The sequence below is a fragment of the Hyposmocoma kahamanoa genome, unplaced genomic scaffold (genome assembly GCF_003589595.1).
Source record: "Hyposmocoma kahamanoa isolate Upper Pololo Valley unplaced genomic scaffold, ASM358959v1 134, whole genome shotgun sequence".
NCBI lineage: Eukaryota > Metazoa > Arthropoda > Insecta > Lepidoptera > Cosmopterigidae > Hyposmocoma > Hyposmocoma kahamanoa.
In genome coordinates, this window is record NW_020653477.1 from 1,825,086 (window position 1) to 1,842,812 (window position 17,727).

The 17,727-nt window shown below is 37.1% G+C and overlaps 1 protein-coding gene across 1 annotated transcript in view; it reads left to right on the top strand.

The window, feature by feature from the left end:
• Nucleotides 1–17,727, top strand: part of LOC113240357 — a 377,235-nt gene that overhangs the window by 322,160 nt on the left and 37,348 nt on the right. The window contains exon 3 of the mRNA XM_026477637.1: nt 13,238–13,641. Coding sequence (XP_026333422.1) covers nt 13,238–13,641 — 404 coding nt within the window. The remainder of the gene's footprint in view (nt 1–13,237; nt 13,642–17,727) is intronic.

The following is a 17,727-nucleotide window of genomic DNA, read 5'->3' on the forward strand; positions in this document are numbered from 1 at the left end:
TCCCTTCAACATCTGCAGTATTGTATATTCCATCCCCACGAGATACAAGTTCATGTTAAATGATTACTAGGGTACTGGTACGGTAAATGATTACTTCCAAACATTTCCATCCCCAGTGCACTTTTACTTTTAGTTTCACTTATTTCAGAAACTGTCCCAAAATAAGAAAACGTTCGCGTTGTTGAATAATGCTTTAGCAGCGTTTATATTAAACAATACTCTATCTGAATTGCGTCTTCCAATTATCTATAAATTTCATATATAACTCAACGTCGTTAGCGCTGAGTGAGCATTCCTTAGAATCTCGCCCCTTTGTCAGAGATTAATTAGCCTTGTACGTAGACTAGAAGATAATCCACGTCTGATATATGGAGGTCTAACGCTTTGGTTAAATACTTGAAAAGAGATATACGTGAACATATTGTGTAACAGACAGTTCAAGTTCTTAGGCTTTCGCTATTGGAAATGAAACTTTTTTGTTGGATCTAAGCCGTGTATATTTGAATTTCAAACAGATCAACGTTTTGGGATAACAGATCCCATAGTCACCCTTTTTTTCGCCACAGTTCTATATTATGTCTCTTTGTATTTGCATGGTGTACTACAGCTAAGAAATTACGAAAGCCAGCTCGCGAGCTGTAGAAGGTTATTTTTTAAATGCTAACAACCTAGCGGGACTACATTTGTAATAACAACATAAATAACAACTTTTGCTCCATGATTTTTACGAAACATTATAAACCAAAAAGAAAAAAGCTTTTGTTGCACTATCTGGCACTTTTTAGTTCTGTATTTGGTAGAATATGTTCAAACGCGGAGGACGCTTCTCTGTGACCACTCCCATTCCCGGCCTGCACAGAGTTATTACAGTTTAGAACGATCTATTTGGATCTATTTATTTTTGTATGAACGCAAAATAAAACTCATGGAACAAAAGTTGTTGTTTATGATGTTAGTAATATAGGCCTGCAAGGTTGTTAATATTTTAAAAATAACCCTGTATAGGTTGCAAGTAACGGGTACAACATTTTGTTAGCTGGTGGTTCTCATGGAAAAAATTTTGGATGCAAGTTTTCGATAGACTAAAAAATTTAAAAGTATAGTAACGTGTTTGATACCCGAAGAACAATCAATCGTGTACTGTGTCGAAACGTGTCAACTTTTTAACCGACTTTAAAAAAGGAGGAGGTTCTCAATTCGACTGTATGTTTTAACTCTTCCGGTATTTGTGAACCAATTTTCATGATTCTTTTTTTGTTGGAAATAGGGTACCTCCATAGTGGTCCTATTTACTTTTGAAGAAAATCATCCGCCTCTAAGGGTGGCTGTTCACGCATGAAGATTCATTTTTATAAATAGCGCCTAAATTTTAGTATAATGAGCATTTATTTTAATGGTTGATTTTGCTATTCTTTAATTCAAGGCGTTTTTCTCTCTCAATATACTTTGGTAGTGAGAACTGATTTTTATTATCTTCTGTGTCAAGTTCCGTGTAGTGGCGAACTAGGGGATGAATAATCCGGGTTTGCGCACTTTCCGGTAACCGATTTCAATAAAACTTGGTAATTCTACGTACTTTTGAGGTCGGTATTTTGAGTACTCTGTACTGAGATTATCAGATATCTGAATTTATGCAAAAGTACGATTTTAACATTAACCTTCACCTACGGTAAGGGAGTCACCACATTTATTAACTAGAAATCGGCTTGACCAGAAAAAGCTTTATTGTCTGTACAATAAAGTCGCTTCCGCTCGGACGTATGGTGAAATAAAACATCGTGATAAATCTGGTACATTGAAGAAAATTCACAATGCTTGGAAAATGTGCGAACTTACTTAGATAAAATCCATGCCTAACATGCTTGTTGACTACGCATATTATCCACTACTTGAAAATTTGAAAAGTGGTATGGGACATTTTCCATTACAACAAAAAGTCTGTTTTGAAAAAATTCACTTATGACATTTCAAATTTCCGCAGTCGATATCGAAAGGTAAGAATTTTAATAAATCGTATAGAATTTTAAAAGGTCTTAAGTCACATTTTGGATGTATTGGACATTTTGTCGTACGGGAAAATATTCTATACGACATTTCAAATTTCTACCGTCGAATACATTATAACATTCAAATATTTAGCATCGCAAACTAAACAGTTTAATGCTATAGCAGATTATAAGTGAAGACAACATGTAAGTTATTGAGAACGTTAACATTTACTTTTATTAGAATCAATCAATCATATAAAATTTAAAAGAATATAAATAGTATCAAAAAAGCAAATCCAAAAATATAGTTAACATTAAGTAATTACATTAAGTAGAAATAATTAAATATTAGTAACGTAACTAAGGCATGACAATATATATAATTTAAGACGTCAGGCTCTGGACAGAAGGTTTAAGCTTGTACAAACTGTCGGCAAAGATGTCAACAGTATAGATACACTAAATTATGTTGGCGTGCCAGACTGGCTAGTGATTGGTTCTCTATTAATCTGTGGACGAAATTAATAAAGGCCTATATAGATACATGCACAGCGAAAGATTACAATTGGCTGACAACAATTCGGTCTCTTCATAATATTTTCTTGCAGCCTATACAGGCTGATAAATATGGATATTGTACAAGGACAGCTGTTGTGACGCGTGTCCGTGAGATGATTCAAGAACTACGTCATCCAGGGATACTGTAATCTGGGTGCTGAAACTCAGTGGACGTGTGCCAAGTATTAATGAAAAATAAAACTTTTCATCATAAATCATGTTTTTTGGGATTTTTTTGACATTAAATATATCCTCTATTCCAATAACAATAAGGCACTCTTTACAACGTCCATAAGTGAGTATATAAGCTTGAGGCGACTATGATTAAAAATTTTGTATCAGGCAATAGATACTTGATATATCTGCGGCTGCGGGTAATCAAGCCCGAAAAACAAGGCATGCGTGAATGACAAGATTGAGTTAATGGAGTAAGCGGAGTAAGTATAGAATCGTGCTACGTTTAACCTCTAAAATAGCTATTTCATTTCAGCGAACGAAACTAATTAATTACTGTTTTCAAGAGCCAACGCAGTCAAGAAACAAGGAGCACTTAATTAAAAATCTTCGAGGCAACCGCCTGCAGCGGTACCCTCGAGCAGATTGGACCCGCGATGTGCTAACGTGTAGGTGTCAACTTGAATTTGTTGAGGGCTTGATCTGATTTCGATACTATGAATCAACCACTCTATCTTGAGACAACACACACTCAGTTCCCTTAATTCCTCTTATGTCTTGCAGTTATCTATCGTAGCAACCGTATGTAAAGAAACGTCATAATAACTGTGATATATTTTTTAATTATTAATCCGAAAATGTATATAGTTAGGTGTATTCTTTCTGCACATATTTGGTACTTGCAACTTGAAGTTAAGACGAGGTGTGCAGACAAAGCGCTCTTACAAAAATATTACATTCGAATCTAATAATAAACAGGTAGAAGAACCGAAAACAGTGGCAAATATCTTTAACGATAATTTTTCTTCCCATGCTGACAAAGAAGACCAAGCACATGGCGAGCCGGTTATCGACCGCCCATTGAACTCTTTTTATTTAACTCCTGTTAGCGAACATGAAGTACAGACAAGACCATCCATAATTTAAAAAATAAAAAAGTTTCGGAAACGATGAGTTTCCATCTTATACGAAAGTGCGCAAATGAACTAGCTCTTCTACTCACATTTCTTATTAACCAATCCTTTAACGAAGGAACTGACCCTGACACATTAAAATTATCAAAAATCATCCCTATCCATAAAAAAGGTGATACAAGTAACCCAGCTCAATATAGGCCTATCGCCTTGTTACCTACTTTTACGAAAATCTTTGAAATGACTATCTTTGCGAAAATTTTTGTGTATTTAGTGATTATCAGAACGGTTTCAGTCGGTTTTCCTAATAAAATACTTAATATAATAAATAATATGCAATCGGTATTCTGCTCGATATGAGTAAAGTGTTTTATAAAATACTACTAACAAAACTGTATGGTATAGGTGTGAGAAGTTTGGTACATAAATTATCCTATTTCTCAATAAACAACAATATTTTAAATAAAATACCTGTTTAATAATACATCACGACACAAATATGTAAACGCTATGACTTCTTCCTTGGCAGTTTTGTTTTTGTTAAAACTCATGTCACGTCCGCCCCAGATAACCTTTCAGTTTAAAAATTAAACACGGCAACAAACCTGTATTCCTGTATTTTCTTTAAGAGAAAGAAAATAAAGGCTGCAATGTTTTAAGAAAATATTTTACCACTCGTGTCTGTGATGTTAAATCTGGATGAACGAGTGAGATACACTCATTGTCTATATGTATCTTTTACGCACGCAGGTCTGTTGTGGTCCTGTAACCTAACTAAACTTATTTTAGCAACGGTCATAGATTGTAAGAAAGATGGTGGTGGATGGGTTGGCTCAGTGAGAAAATAGTTGTTTCTCCATCAATGGTTCGAATACTAAAGGAAAGATTGGAATTCCAAAACTAAACTCTGTCTCTAAAGGACTGTACACAGCCGTGAGACGAACAATGGGTTGATGTAACAAGTATAATACAAGTACTGCTAAATTTACGTACATCGTTTACCGTTCAATGGCATTAGTAGTACTCAGAAACGCGCTATCGTTTTGTTCACTTCAATAGCACAAAGGCACCCATCTATTGATGATCAATGGTTAGCTCTAGGCTTGCCTTTTTGTCCAGTGGTGCAGTAAAAGCCTTCGACGGCCAACTCCAAAGTATCAGTATCAAAAAAAAACAATGCTTTCTACTACATTTTTGAAACTTTTCGCTCCTAATTCCGCTGCCTTCAAACTTCGGCACTAGACACTCTGCTCTCACACCCGTGCGACACAACATTCGATCCTTGGTATTGTTTACTTTACCCATATTTGTTATATTCACTAGGCATTGAAATTATCACTTATATTTGGCGTATCAATCCGTCAATTCTGCGACAGGTGATGATTATAATGATGAACTGTTTATATTTATGTTCATTACTCATTCAATGATAGCACTTTTATTGTCAACAGTACTGTCTTAGTGTGTACTTTATTCAATAAACTTTATTGAGGGCACATGGGATCGGTTGGTTTTGAAATTGGGTAAATACGGGAACGGGGGCAGGCGGTAACAGGGATATATGACACAGACCCCAAATTATTTCAACTGCGCGTTTTTGTGGATCGAAAATATTTTATTATTTTTTTACTAGTTGGTACTTGGTACTTGGTGCAAGGGGCTGGTATCCGCAACTCGACGATAAAGCGCCTATTTTGCGTGTGGTGGGTGCAGGGTCTTACTCGTGCCACCCAAGCTCCTCCAGGAATCTCAGCAGCCTCCTTGGTTTGCTGAAGACTTCGGGGAGCGACCTTGGCACTGTAAGGTACTTTGCCCTGTAGTTGGCCACGCCGGAGCACTGAAGTAGGATGTACACAGCCGTTTCCTCCCCCTCCATGCACGCTCTGTATAGAGGGCTGTCTGTGATACCTAAATTGAAAAGGTGTTTATTGTATGAACCATGACCCGTTAGGGCGGCAGTTAGAGTGCGAAGCTCTTGCCTTTTAAGTTTAATTAGTATTCGAGATAGACTGGCATTGAGCGTTGGGAGTGCTTCCCTCGCCTGTCTACAAACCGTAAGGGTGGTCAATGTATTATTATGTAAAGATTTTGTACCTTTGTGTATGGTTGTTCTGGACCATTGGCAGGGGAGGGACACTATCGGTTCTGGTCCTAAAGCGTCCGTCTCCGACTCTTGCCTGTCTAGTTCATCTGCTGCATCATTGCCACGTGAGCCGCCGTCCTTTAATCCACTGAAGAGTTACGTGGTTTTGTATACATACCTCCATGAGTGCTTGATGGCATTCGTAAATGAGCCCTGAGTTTATGTCATAGCTATTCAGTACTTGAAGTACTGACATACTGTCGGAGAGTATTCGAATGGAGTAGTTCTTTACTCTTCTCGCTATGATTGCTTCTGCCGCCAACTTGATGCTCATGCATTCAGCCTGGAATACTGTGTTGTGGTCACCAAGCGGTGCCGATATCCTGATATGGAGGTCTTCTGAGAATACCCCAGTACCTGTTCCTGAGTTTGTTTTAGATCCATCAGTGAAGACTCGGACCTCTCTGGGATTCAGTTCTTCGTTGGGATCTTCAAATAATTGTATCTTGTATTTTTGTCAAAGATGTATTGTTTTGGGATCATATCTACAACCGCCTCCAGTAGCGGTTCCTCATTGACAGTCTTGTAAAGGATTTCTGTATGTGGGGTCCTCATGTGCTTCCAAAGGCCGGCTCTGTTTAGACGCACTGCTGTTGACGCCGCTTCCTGTCTGATGAACAGTGGGAGGGGTCGAAGGTCCAGCGTCGCTTCGAGGGCCGCAGTTGGAGTTGTCCTCATGCAGCCGGTCGTCGCCATGCATGCGAGTATTTGGAATTTGTCCAGCTTGTCGGTTGCGGTCGTCAGCTTGGTTCGTGGCCACCATACTATCGCGCCGTAACTGATCATGGGTCTTATCACCGCAGTGTAGAGCCATAGTGTTATCTTGGGTGAAAGTCCCCATTGTTTACCCATCATTCTATGGCACTGCCAGAAGGTGATAGTAGCTTTTTTTAATTTTGTTGTCCAGATGTTTGTTCCAGTTCAACTTGTTGTCCAGTATTACTCCCAAGTACTTGACTTCGGTTGATATCTGTAGTTCTGTGCTGAAGAGTTTGGGTAATCGGTAGTTACCTAGTAGTCGTTTGTTTGTAAGCATTACTAGTTCCGTCTTTATTGGGTTTACCGATAGTTCATATGATCTGCACCATCTTTCCACAATTCGGAGAGCAGCTTGTGTGATGTCGCAGAGTGTATTGGCATAGTTTCCTGTTACCAGTATAGCTATGTCATCAGCATATCCTACTATATAGAAATGTTCTTTGTTGAGTTTAATGATAAGGTCATTTACGACCATGTTCCACAGCAGAGGCGACAATACTCCTCCTTGAGGGCACCCCTTCGCTACTATGGCCCATGGGGTCTCATTTGCTGTTGTTTTTATTGTTCTTTGTTTCAGCATGTTGCTAATCCAGTTAATTAGCACTTCATCTACTTTGTGTCTTCTCATTCTTGATTGTATGCTGGAGAAGTTGGTTTTATCGAAGGCTCCTTCAATATCTATAAAGGTGCCTAGGCAGATCACTTTTTAGATTTCCTGATCTGTTTATGGTTCAACAACTGATCGTAAACGGTATTACAAATTTTAAGGTGATCGTATAAGTGGAAGTAAAATAAAGAGTCATTTTATGACTGAGATCCCTAAACCCACTGAGAAAAAAGCTAATGATATCTATACAGCTGAATCGATGTTCATCAAACAAAGCAGAAACCCATCCCAATCTAATTTAATTTAAATTATTCCTTAAATAAAAAACCGCTTTGATATCAATCCATCCGTTTGAAACCTATGACGACACAGACAGACACATGGACAAAGGCTTCGAACTTGTAACTCCCCTCTTTGTGCGTCAGAGTTAAAAATTGTAGTATCCTTTATTAGAAAGGAAATTTGTTTCGGATCTAAAATCGCATGTGTTCGTTTTTCAAACAAAAACGTTTCGGGTCTTCACAGACCCCGTGGTTACGGTTGACACAGTCAGTCTTTCAATACCTGGATTATCGAGCGAGTTGAACGTGTGGTGTGAGCTTAACCAATATTTCGTCGAGTTTTGTAAACCTCCACAAATTACTCCGAGGTCACTCGGCCGGAAATTAAAACCGCAACCTCGTGTTTACAAGGCGAACGTGCGACCACTGGGCTATCGCTCACAGGAATTGTGGAGATGCGAAATTGGGAAAGCCGCAAATATTTGAACGAAGATTTATTTACACATATACGCTACTAATTTATCTTAGAATGAATAAGTGAGATATATATACGTGTAATTACGGCGCGGTTTAACAAACAGAAGCGTTTGATAAATAGAAAATTAGTTCAATAAATTGGAATCCGATGAATGAATCAATCAATTTATTTATTTGTCGGAACTGTGTGTACGGTTCTGTCGGTTGTTATTTTAAATAAATGTAGCTCGTTCATCATAGTCATTATGGTCAACAAATTTTAAATCCAAAGTTAGGGTACGGATATACAGTTTATAAGTTTTCCGGTTTTTTTTTTATAAAAAAATAAGTTCACATTTAATTTTAACGATAGAGCATGCAAAGACTAAAATATAGCGAACATGTCTGCAGACAAGGAATTCCCCTCCATAGCCGTTTGCATTTAAATGTAGAAGCGATACGCTTGGTGTGAATACTTGGAATATCCAAAAGGAGGAAAGGCTGTGAACCTTCTTGGACGTATAGGTCTCATCACTATTATACTTATAAAACTGGCTAGAGGTATTACTATTAAACATCACAACCGTACATAACTTTTTTAATTAAAAATTACAGTCATAGGTGCATGCTGCCACAGGGATTCGGACCGTCAATAGCTCAATAGAGAAACAATCGTTCTCCCACTAAGCTAACACGAGTGGTTTCGAACTTCACGGCATTATTATTAATATTCAATGTGTATCTAATCTATTCAATTGTTCAATGTGTGTCTTTTTATAGTTCTGTGTTATTATTGTAATTGTAATGTGGAATAAAGTCAATTTGATCCATTAATTCATTAATATTATCATCGGGGACATCATTTTCATAGTATATGATTCGTTTCTATTTATATGTTGTGGTCAAATTCTATTATGCGCATAAACGTACTAAGTGATCACTGTGGGGACGTTATGCAGCCTTATTATTTTCTACGCAAAATAATAAATGGTAGCGATGTGTGAATTATAAATTTAATTAATACCCTCTGTATGGATACCAGACCAAAATGATCTCCGGGGTCATTAACCAGAACACCCAGACCAGTACCAATTTAAGATGTTGAATACCCAAATTAGTCGTTCCGGAAAACGAAGTAATGGACGTTTTTCGGCTGAAATCTTGAGGATGGCACGTTTACATCATCAGTCATAGTATAAACAGGTATATTTGTATAATATTCATCATTTCAACCGAAAGAAATCCACTGCTGGATCCTCCCAAAAAGATCACCACAAGGATCTTCTTGTGCAGCTCTCATTCAGCGGATTCCCCCAACATTCACCAGGTCGTTGGTCCATCTTGTAAGAAACTTAACCCTTCTTCTAAGAATCATCAACATCTTGTAAGAAACCCTTGGAAGAAATGTGAAGCCCCTAACTTGCATTAGGCCAGAGTGGCGGTATATAATGATAATGTGCCAGAAAACCACTCCAATTACCAAATTTCGAACTGGAAAATACCTATACAATGAATACCAGAGCACTGAAATTAAATCCAGAGGCAATAAACAACGCACATCGAACCCGTGACCTCAACATGTAGTATGTAGTAGCAGTAGAGCTCCATGTTAAAGAATTAGCCCATGGAAATACTGCCACCATATTATATCTACTGCCAAGCAATAATATGAGCATTAATGTATCCCTATTTCGAAGGATAAGGGTGCTGGTGAAATTAAAGATACACGAGACTTGTTACCTTCATGTCTAGCGAAGACAGGTGCAATAGCAGTGCCTCTCACATCGTTGCCATTTAAAGCTTTGAATAACACTGCAACTGTTATGAGTAGGCGTATCACTTACCACCAACCACACGTCTTGCTCGTCCCGTAGTTTGATATCATAAAGAAGTCATAGCAGTGGTAAGAAGCCTGAATCCATAAATAATTCCATCAGTCGTCTCATTTATTACAAATGGACACATAACTTAAAATGTTAACTGAACAAAGTTATTTAAGTAATAAGTTTTATGTCTTGACGTAAATGTTACTGACGTCTGTTCGTGTTGTGTTTTAAAGGACGAATTGTTTAGTTATAAATAAATCTTAATCTTGAAATGTATATGTACTCCTGTAGGCAACTCTGGGATAGGATCTTATGTAAGTTGTATTAGTAAAATTTCAAATATCGAACTCCGTAGCGCGGTTGTGCACTACGTCTGTTGTATACGTTCCGAATTCTGATATTATACCAATCTAGAAAAATCGGACCCATTTCGGATGTCGCTTGCGCACTAAGTTCGATTCGAGAAAATGCGAATTAAGGAGAAAATACAATTAAAGCCATATTCCATCGCGATCTGAAAGGTTTGGTGGCATCTTTCTCTGTCGTACAGTCGACAGACGGAACTACCTTTCAGGAACTACCTGTATCGTACGATATGCGGTCCTTCAAACGATGCGTGAAGAGGCATTTTGTAGGCATGCAGGGTGGAGGTGGCTAGGGCAGTGATTGCATCAACACTGCACTAGGTACCTTCACGTTTGGATTCCACTTTCCATTTAACATCCGGCGGAGTGGAGTCATCTGTTGTCATGTATAAAAAAAATCTCTTGTACACCAAGAGATAAAAATGATCCCCGTGACATTTCTGACCCTCATTTCTCGGATTCGGTAGTCTACTCCCGTTCTCTGTCCGAAACAATTATTGTCAAATAGGTAATCCTCAACCAAATCAAATAGGCAATGTGAAGTATGTAGCTTCATTCGCATCATGCATCTTTATAATTTGGTCGAGCATTACTTAACTGACAGTAATTATTTCGGACGAATGTCGAACGGAGAGCGGGAACCCCCTGATACGAATCGGATGTAATGCGCAAACGCTCTAATGGTGGTCAAATTTACATTTTTTTCACTGGTGTTCAGCGACACGGCTGTCCATAATAGTTGCAGTGCCGCTCAAAGCTTGAAGGCTGGTTCAGGTTACATCGTGCTCAGGCCGGGCCTGCTCCGGTCGTGCGCCGGCCGTGACATGACCTTTAAACCGCAACGATCTCAGGCGGCAGAAATAGGTAAGATAAGCTCATACAAAAAACAAAATAAAATGCTGAAAAAAATTTTCAAACTATTCGCCCAACAGTGGGAATGTACCACGGGTCGTCACTTATGAAATCCATGCCTCTTTGAGAGAAAGTACAGAAGCTGTAATCCCTGCACTATGCAATAGGAAAATTTTTTATATTGTAGTTCAGACGTTCGATGTTGTGTAAGAAAGCAAAAATTTAAGGGTAAAGAAATTATTTGTTTGAAAACAATAACTAGAAATTTAATATAAAAACTAGAACACACACTAACAAATTGATGTCCAGCCTGACAAAACTTTTAGTCTATACGAAGCGGTGATATAATCCGTCCCTTCCGACAACAAATTATAGTCCTTGTTTTGGGTTGCAATTAATCCTTTTATTATCAGGCCGGTAGGTATACACTAGAGGAAAAAGAGAAATTACAGGACTCTACGAGACTCTATGTGGCTTCATTACAAATAAAAAACAAATTAACGTCGTTTGACATTACATACGTCAGCGTCATACCCTAGCGCGGGGCACGACAATAAGATACCGCTAGACTAATGTCAACATGATATTAATTGCATGCCGTATTATTAATAGTAGACATAATCCGCCAGATATCGCTACTAAGAAACAAAAAATATAAATTATGTACTTCATTATTTACTAAATACTAGGACTAAATTAAAGCAAGGTGTATTTTTAATTCTATGACAAAAACCACAAACATTACAAATCTTGGAGTTAGTCGCCGAGATCTACCGCTTTACGAAAACCATAATTATTTTTTTATTTGTAAACAAAGTATTTAGAATTCAATGGAAGACATCTATTATATTGGACATTCTCTAATAAATACGATTTTCAAATTCCAGAAAAATCTTTGCTCCCTGAAAATTCAAAGCAGCCGGAACACCCCACTGTGGCGTCCAACAGCGCGTTTAATTGCTCGGTTATCCAGCACTTCTATTTATTTGCCAATAATAGGGGGAACAGGAAAAAGGAAGAGAAAATACGAAACCGAAAACAAATATCGTAATATTGATAGAATAAAAATAAATATGGAGAGAGATATATTTTTTATTTAAAAAGTAACCAAAATACGTACTCGTGGTAACAGCTAAAAATATACGAGTATTATTCAGAATAAGGACACAATTTAAAATTATTGATGGCATAACTGGGAGAATACTTGCCTCCGATATCTTGAGTTCGGTATCCATCTTGACGCCTATATCATTGAGTCTGTACGTATCATGAGCAGTTCTGGATCCCGATTCAGAACTCATCGATATTTTAACCGAATCGTTCTCGAATCTAAGGTCGCTATCCGAGCTATTCAGAATATTCGAGTTAAACGTACGATTCGGGTACGATATCGTTATCCAACAGAGTTTACGGAGTTAGTCGGTGAAACAGATATAAGAAAAATGAAAATCCTTTTACACACATTTTTAAGACTTTAAAGCCATAAAATATAGGAATGCATTGAGAAAAGCATTAAAAAAAATCATAAAATTGGATAAAATCCAGACTTTATTTAAAATAATAAGAGATTGTCATATTACATTCTTGCTTTGTAAACAGTAGGACGTTCGGTAACTTTCATTCGATAACTGTGTTCTAAATAACGTTTGTAGCCTTGCCGGTCGAGAAGTTTGAGAAATCATACGGGTGTGACGTCATTTCGGTTCGGTTTCGAATACGATAGTTTGACGTTCGATTCGGGTGTTGTAAATAAAAATGAAAAGAAATCAGCGACAACTGAGTTATCGTAAGGTTCTGAATCGACCCCCAGATTCCCAAAAACAACCATTTACGTCAACGACGACGTAGAAAATCGATATTCTATCCATCCCTATGGATAAACCCTGTATTTTGGAGACGTAAAATCCTTAATCTTTATTGGATCAGTATAGAGGACTACATCCTAAACATTCTCCTTTAAAAAAACTGTGGCGAACAGAACGACGTATGTTGAAGGGTTGTTTGTGACAACACACAATATATCCTAAAGACTATAGCGAGAGCGAGTTACGTCACTCTATCCACGTCCATGTCGATTGACAATGATTTATGCTGATTAACAAAATTTTGAATGGAACTTGCATTTAGCCCTTAAGGGTAGTGCAAAGTAAATGTAGCGGAAATCTTTTGTCGTATAGGTATTGTCATTGATAGGAATCAGATATACGTAATATAACTTTGGGCTTAGTAGAGAACCTTGTAAGAGTAATTTTCTCTCGCTTTTTAACTCTCATTCCACACAAACTATTTAAACAAATCCGTTTTTTGTTCACAGAAAACCCTCCAGCTTCAACAACGACTACAGAAGACCAAACCGTGACATCATTTTACGCATTAACCACCGGCCTTGCGCCTGCGCCTATCATGCTGCGCCTGGGGAACTCTACAATAGACAGTACCAAATCATTTAAAGTACCACAACCGACAGAAAATCACGTAGATACAACAAGCGACACGAATCAGAACGATCCTGTTATTGAAAAAGTGAACCCAATCGACAAAGTCAAAATAGACGTGATACCACACGTAATATCAGCTAAGAATACATATTTTGATCATGATAGACGATATGGGCCGACGTTCGAAGATGCGAAGGATGGTAACATAACTAAAGTTACTGTACAACTGGGAGAAGATGGCCATTTGAATTGTAGAATTAGTTTGCTTCAAGATAAGACGGTAAGTCAAAATCAAAATTACTTTAATTCACACACTCGCATAGAATGTTTATTTTATAACACAACAATGAAAATATCCTCCTAGTATCCTAATGTACTTCGAAACGCATATATGAAGCGATCCAGACCCAGACAATATTACTCCTATGATCACGTAAACACACAGTGTACATTATAATGAAAATATCGCATTGAAATCTAGCGCTTTATATCATATATATAAGGGTATCAAGAAAAATATCCCTAAAAATCCCAGTTGCGTTTATCAGACAAAACTAAGGGCACACTAGCTTGGGTCTGAAGCATGTAATATTATAAGAACAAATGTTTATAATTATTAATACAAAGATAGAACACCCGGCTGGATTCGAATGAACGTCTTCCAGCAAACCGTGCCAGACTAACAGACTTTACGAACTTTCTATGTGCTTGTAGCAGATCTTTGTTTTTGGTTTTTACAACTTTTTTGCCGTATCGCCATCTGTGAGAAATCTACACAAATAGATCAAATGGGTTTGTGACTCGGCTACATACTATAAAGCTAACAGCAATAGTTTATTTTTTCCAAAACATGTTAGTACCGACACCTGGCGAGCTGCGCTACTTAACATTACGGCATGGTATACTGAGCTTATTAACTGGTGCGTAGTAAACTCGCTAGGTGGCGCTATAAATAACAATATTTAATTCATTTTAGGAATGTTCAGAGGGCGCCCCTCCTATGTTTTTATGGCAATCCATAATGTAATTTTTTTTCTCTCTTTTTCTTGTCTCTGCTCTGACTCAACATTCATTGAGTTTATCCCGAAATCTTTATTTTATTTATTAGAATTTACCCTTGTAATGATTAAAAAAAGTAAATTCGTGTAAGGTACAAATTAAAGGAAACCTATAACCCGAGATTACTTGTGACGTAACCATTGTGAATAATATAAGTAGTGATATAGATTGTATTTTACTGTTTTTGTTTTATGACATCAAGTGGCGACCTAGTCGTGCGCCTGGTAGCAAGCGACATGCTTACTGTGCCACTTAGAACTTCAGTCGCAAAGATCTGCCCGTAAATTTTACCAGCACCCTCAAGCTATTGCTTGGCAGCAAAAATAAGTACAATATGATCAGTTTAGGTACTAAAATATGCTCCATAAATAAATAACAGACTGTTTCAAATATACATGCTGGAACCTTCACGGTTTAGAACTGAATCTTCAGTCATCGTTTTGGACAGATTTATAAATCGTGCAATGCGACTACGTATAAAGTAACACTATATATTTTAATCACGTTGAAATCGAACAACAACTTGTACTTTCTATTACTTTTAACGATCAAAATGGACACTTGGCGAAATGGAGGACAGTTCCGTGACGACGACTAGTCTGTATGGCGACCATCGAAAAGTGTGTCCGATCGTGCCCGCCAACAACGCGTTGTTGCAACGTCACGACTCTGTCGTAGCGCGGGAAACCTAGTTGTGAGGACTACACTCACAGACATATATTTAGATAGACACCGCAAGTGTACGTGTGCCCAAAGTAAGTGAAATTCACGTACTTACCGCTGCTACACTTCAGAACGCGCTCGACCGTTATCGTAGATAAACCCCAGTCGAAAACACGAAAAATGCATAATTGTGCCGGGTAAACAGGGCCGTATCCTTCCACAGGAAAGTGATTTTGTAATCTGAAGATGCATAATTTATTTTAAAAACAATTATTTTGGTTTTGCCCATTTTTCGAGAAAACAAATATGCAGCCGAGTGTATGTCTCATGATTTGTAATACGGCGGCTTTTACTTGGTGCGATATATTCGTGATCCTTTGTTAATACGCCATGAATATCGAACGAACGCATTTTGAATAATGCATTCAGTTTCGTGGTACGGCCGCTTGTATACATTTCTTTGGCCAAATTTAACATTTAGTGATGTATACGTTAGGCAACACTGTTCTCGATTCTGATCGACTTTGAAAACAAAGGGACGGAAATTATTATGACCTTAGCAATATTATGAAAATATTCTATAACTCTTTTGTTGTAACGTTTAGTAACGTTTCTTTTTTCTTAATTTTTGTAGTATCTAGTATGAGTAGTATCTGTAATTTCGATAGTTTTTGCAGCACGTTGCCTCGAATGTCCGAATATAGTGAGCAAATAATTACATACATCGCCGGATACGTAGTATGAGTAATACAAAAAAATATATAATGCAAAGAATTAACAGTGCGCTGTCTTTACAAAAACCTAGAGTTGGTCTTAAGTATGAGTTCGTTGCTTTCGAGGACGAAAATGGTCTAGTTTATTCCACCCAAGATCCTATCCAAATATGTAGAGTAGCAGAGTTAGAAATACGAGAAATAATAAACAAATTACAAAAATTTCACACGAGGCCGTCATTAATAAACCTCCTCTGATTAATAAGATTTTACCATATTTTGTCAGCAGTAGCATTTTCATTTGTCTTGGCATTCATCAATTTGATCAATTACCAACAGAAAACCATCTAGTAAAATTAATTAAGGCAGTCGCAAGTTCATATATTGACGTACGTTTTCATTATTTAAGTTAATCTATAAGACCTTCTATTATAAAAAGATGTTATATAATAAGCTCATTTTATTGGAAGGACAATAATTTCCATATTTGAAGTCAATTAAAAATTTAAATCTTAATTTTTATAAATAACCATTTTTTTTAAAACAAGTAAAATAAATGACTTAACTATCTTATTCTAGTATTTTTCTACAATATTATTATTACGACTACTTGTAATCAACAAATACTTGAACAAAAATTATTATATTTAGAATCGATTAATCGAATGGAATATACGTGTTTACGCGTATTCCGTTCAGTCAATCGATTTAGAGCGAGCGGATAGAGGTTTCCATCACTAAATGGTTCTTGTGACGTCATAGTGGGTACAAAAAATTTGGCACGCTTGGTTTTCATACAAATTGCTGTACTTGCGGCGTCTATCTAGATATATGTCTGTGACTACACTGCTAGGTGGCGCATTTGCGTTCCGTTTTGTGTCCGTACTTATTACTGTCTCCAACATAGACGATTCGGCTAGAAAGGTTCAACACTTTTTAATTTCTACATAACATAATTTTCAAGTTTTTAATGTTATATTTTATGCAGATGACTGAAATATATGTCTTTTTGAATAATATTTCTTTTTCTGTAGTGTTCTTCAACCTTAAATTTTAAATCTAAAATTCAAAGCAATTTACCAATCTCGTGTTCTACTTCCTGAAAACAACTCTCACAGAACTTTTCTGATTTTAGTGGATATTAAAATTGATTTCCCTGGCTTACCACGGAATATAATAAAAATAATAGTGCAGTCTAACTTAGAGAGCAGTAAAGGTTCGAAAGTTTCCCGGGTAGTTTCCAAGTTGCAAGACTGGGAATTCTTTTGCACATCTTCTTATATTCTTGCTGCACTTTTCTGAAGTTTTAGCTTAATTTATTTGTCATATTTCTTAGTACTTTGTTATTTAATGTGCCAGACAACCACACCAACTCCCTAGTCTACTATACTAGTGCATGTCCTGTACTATGGGTGCCGACAACACTCAGAACAGAACAAATGTATAGAGTCCATTTGCCAAATTGGTCCTACCGGGACCACCACCAAAGTTGTTATTATATTCATATTAGCGAAGTAGATGAATAAAAAATTAAGTACGGTTAGAGAAAAACTAGTAAACCAAAGGTGATGATTCGTTCTTAACATACCTAAACGCTTTCTATGCGATAGCTGTATGAGAAAGCCAAAAAATATAAAATGGTTTTCATAAAACGGAATACACTCCTATAACAAAAGCGTGTTAATATTAAACTGGGGTGGGAACGGTACGACCAAAAATTAATTACTGAAATTAATAGCAATTCTCTATCGAGTCTACAAATTGTACCACACCTCCTCAATTAAGAGTACTATCAGAATGAAAGCGACTTGGAACCTACTAATGAGGGTAAAAGCCTTATTGTTTCCAAACCTCTCTTGTCGAGATCATAGCATGCTTATTTTCGTGACTCTGTCTGTATAATGCCAATTTTAAAACTGGTTTATCCGTAC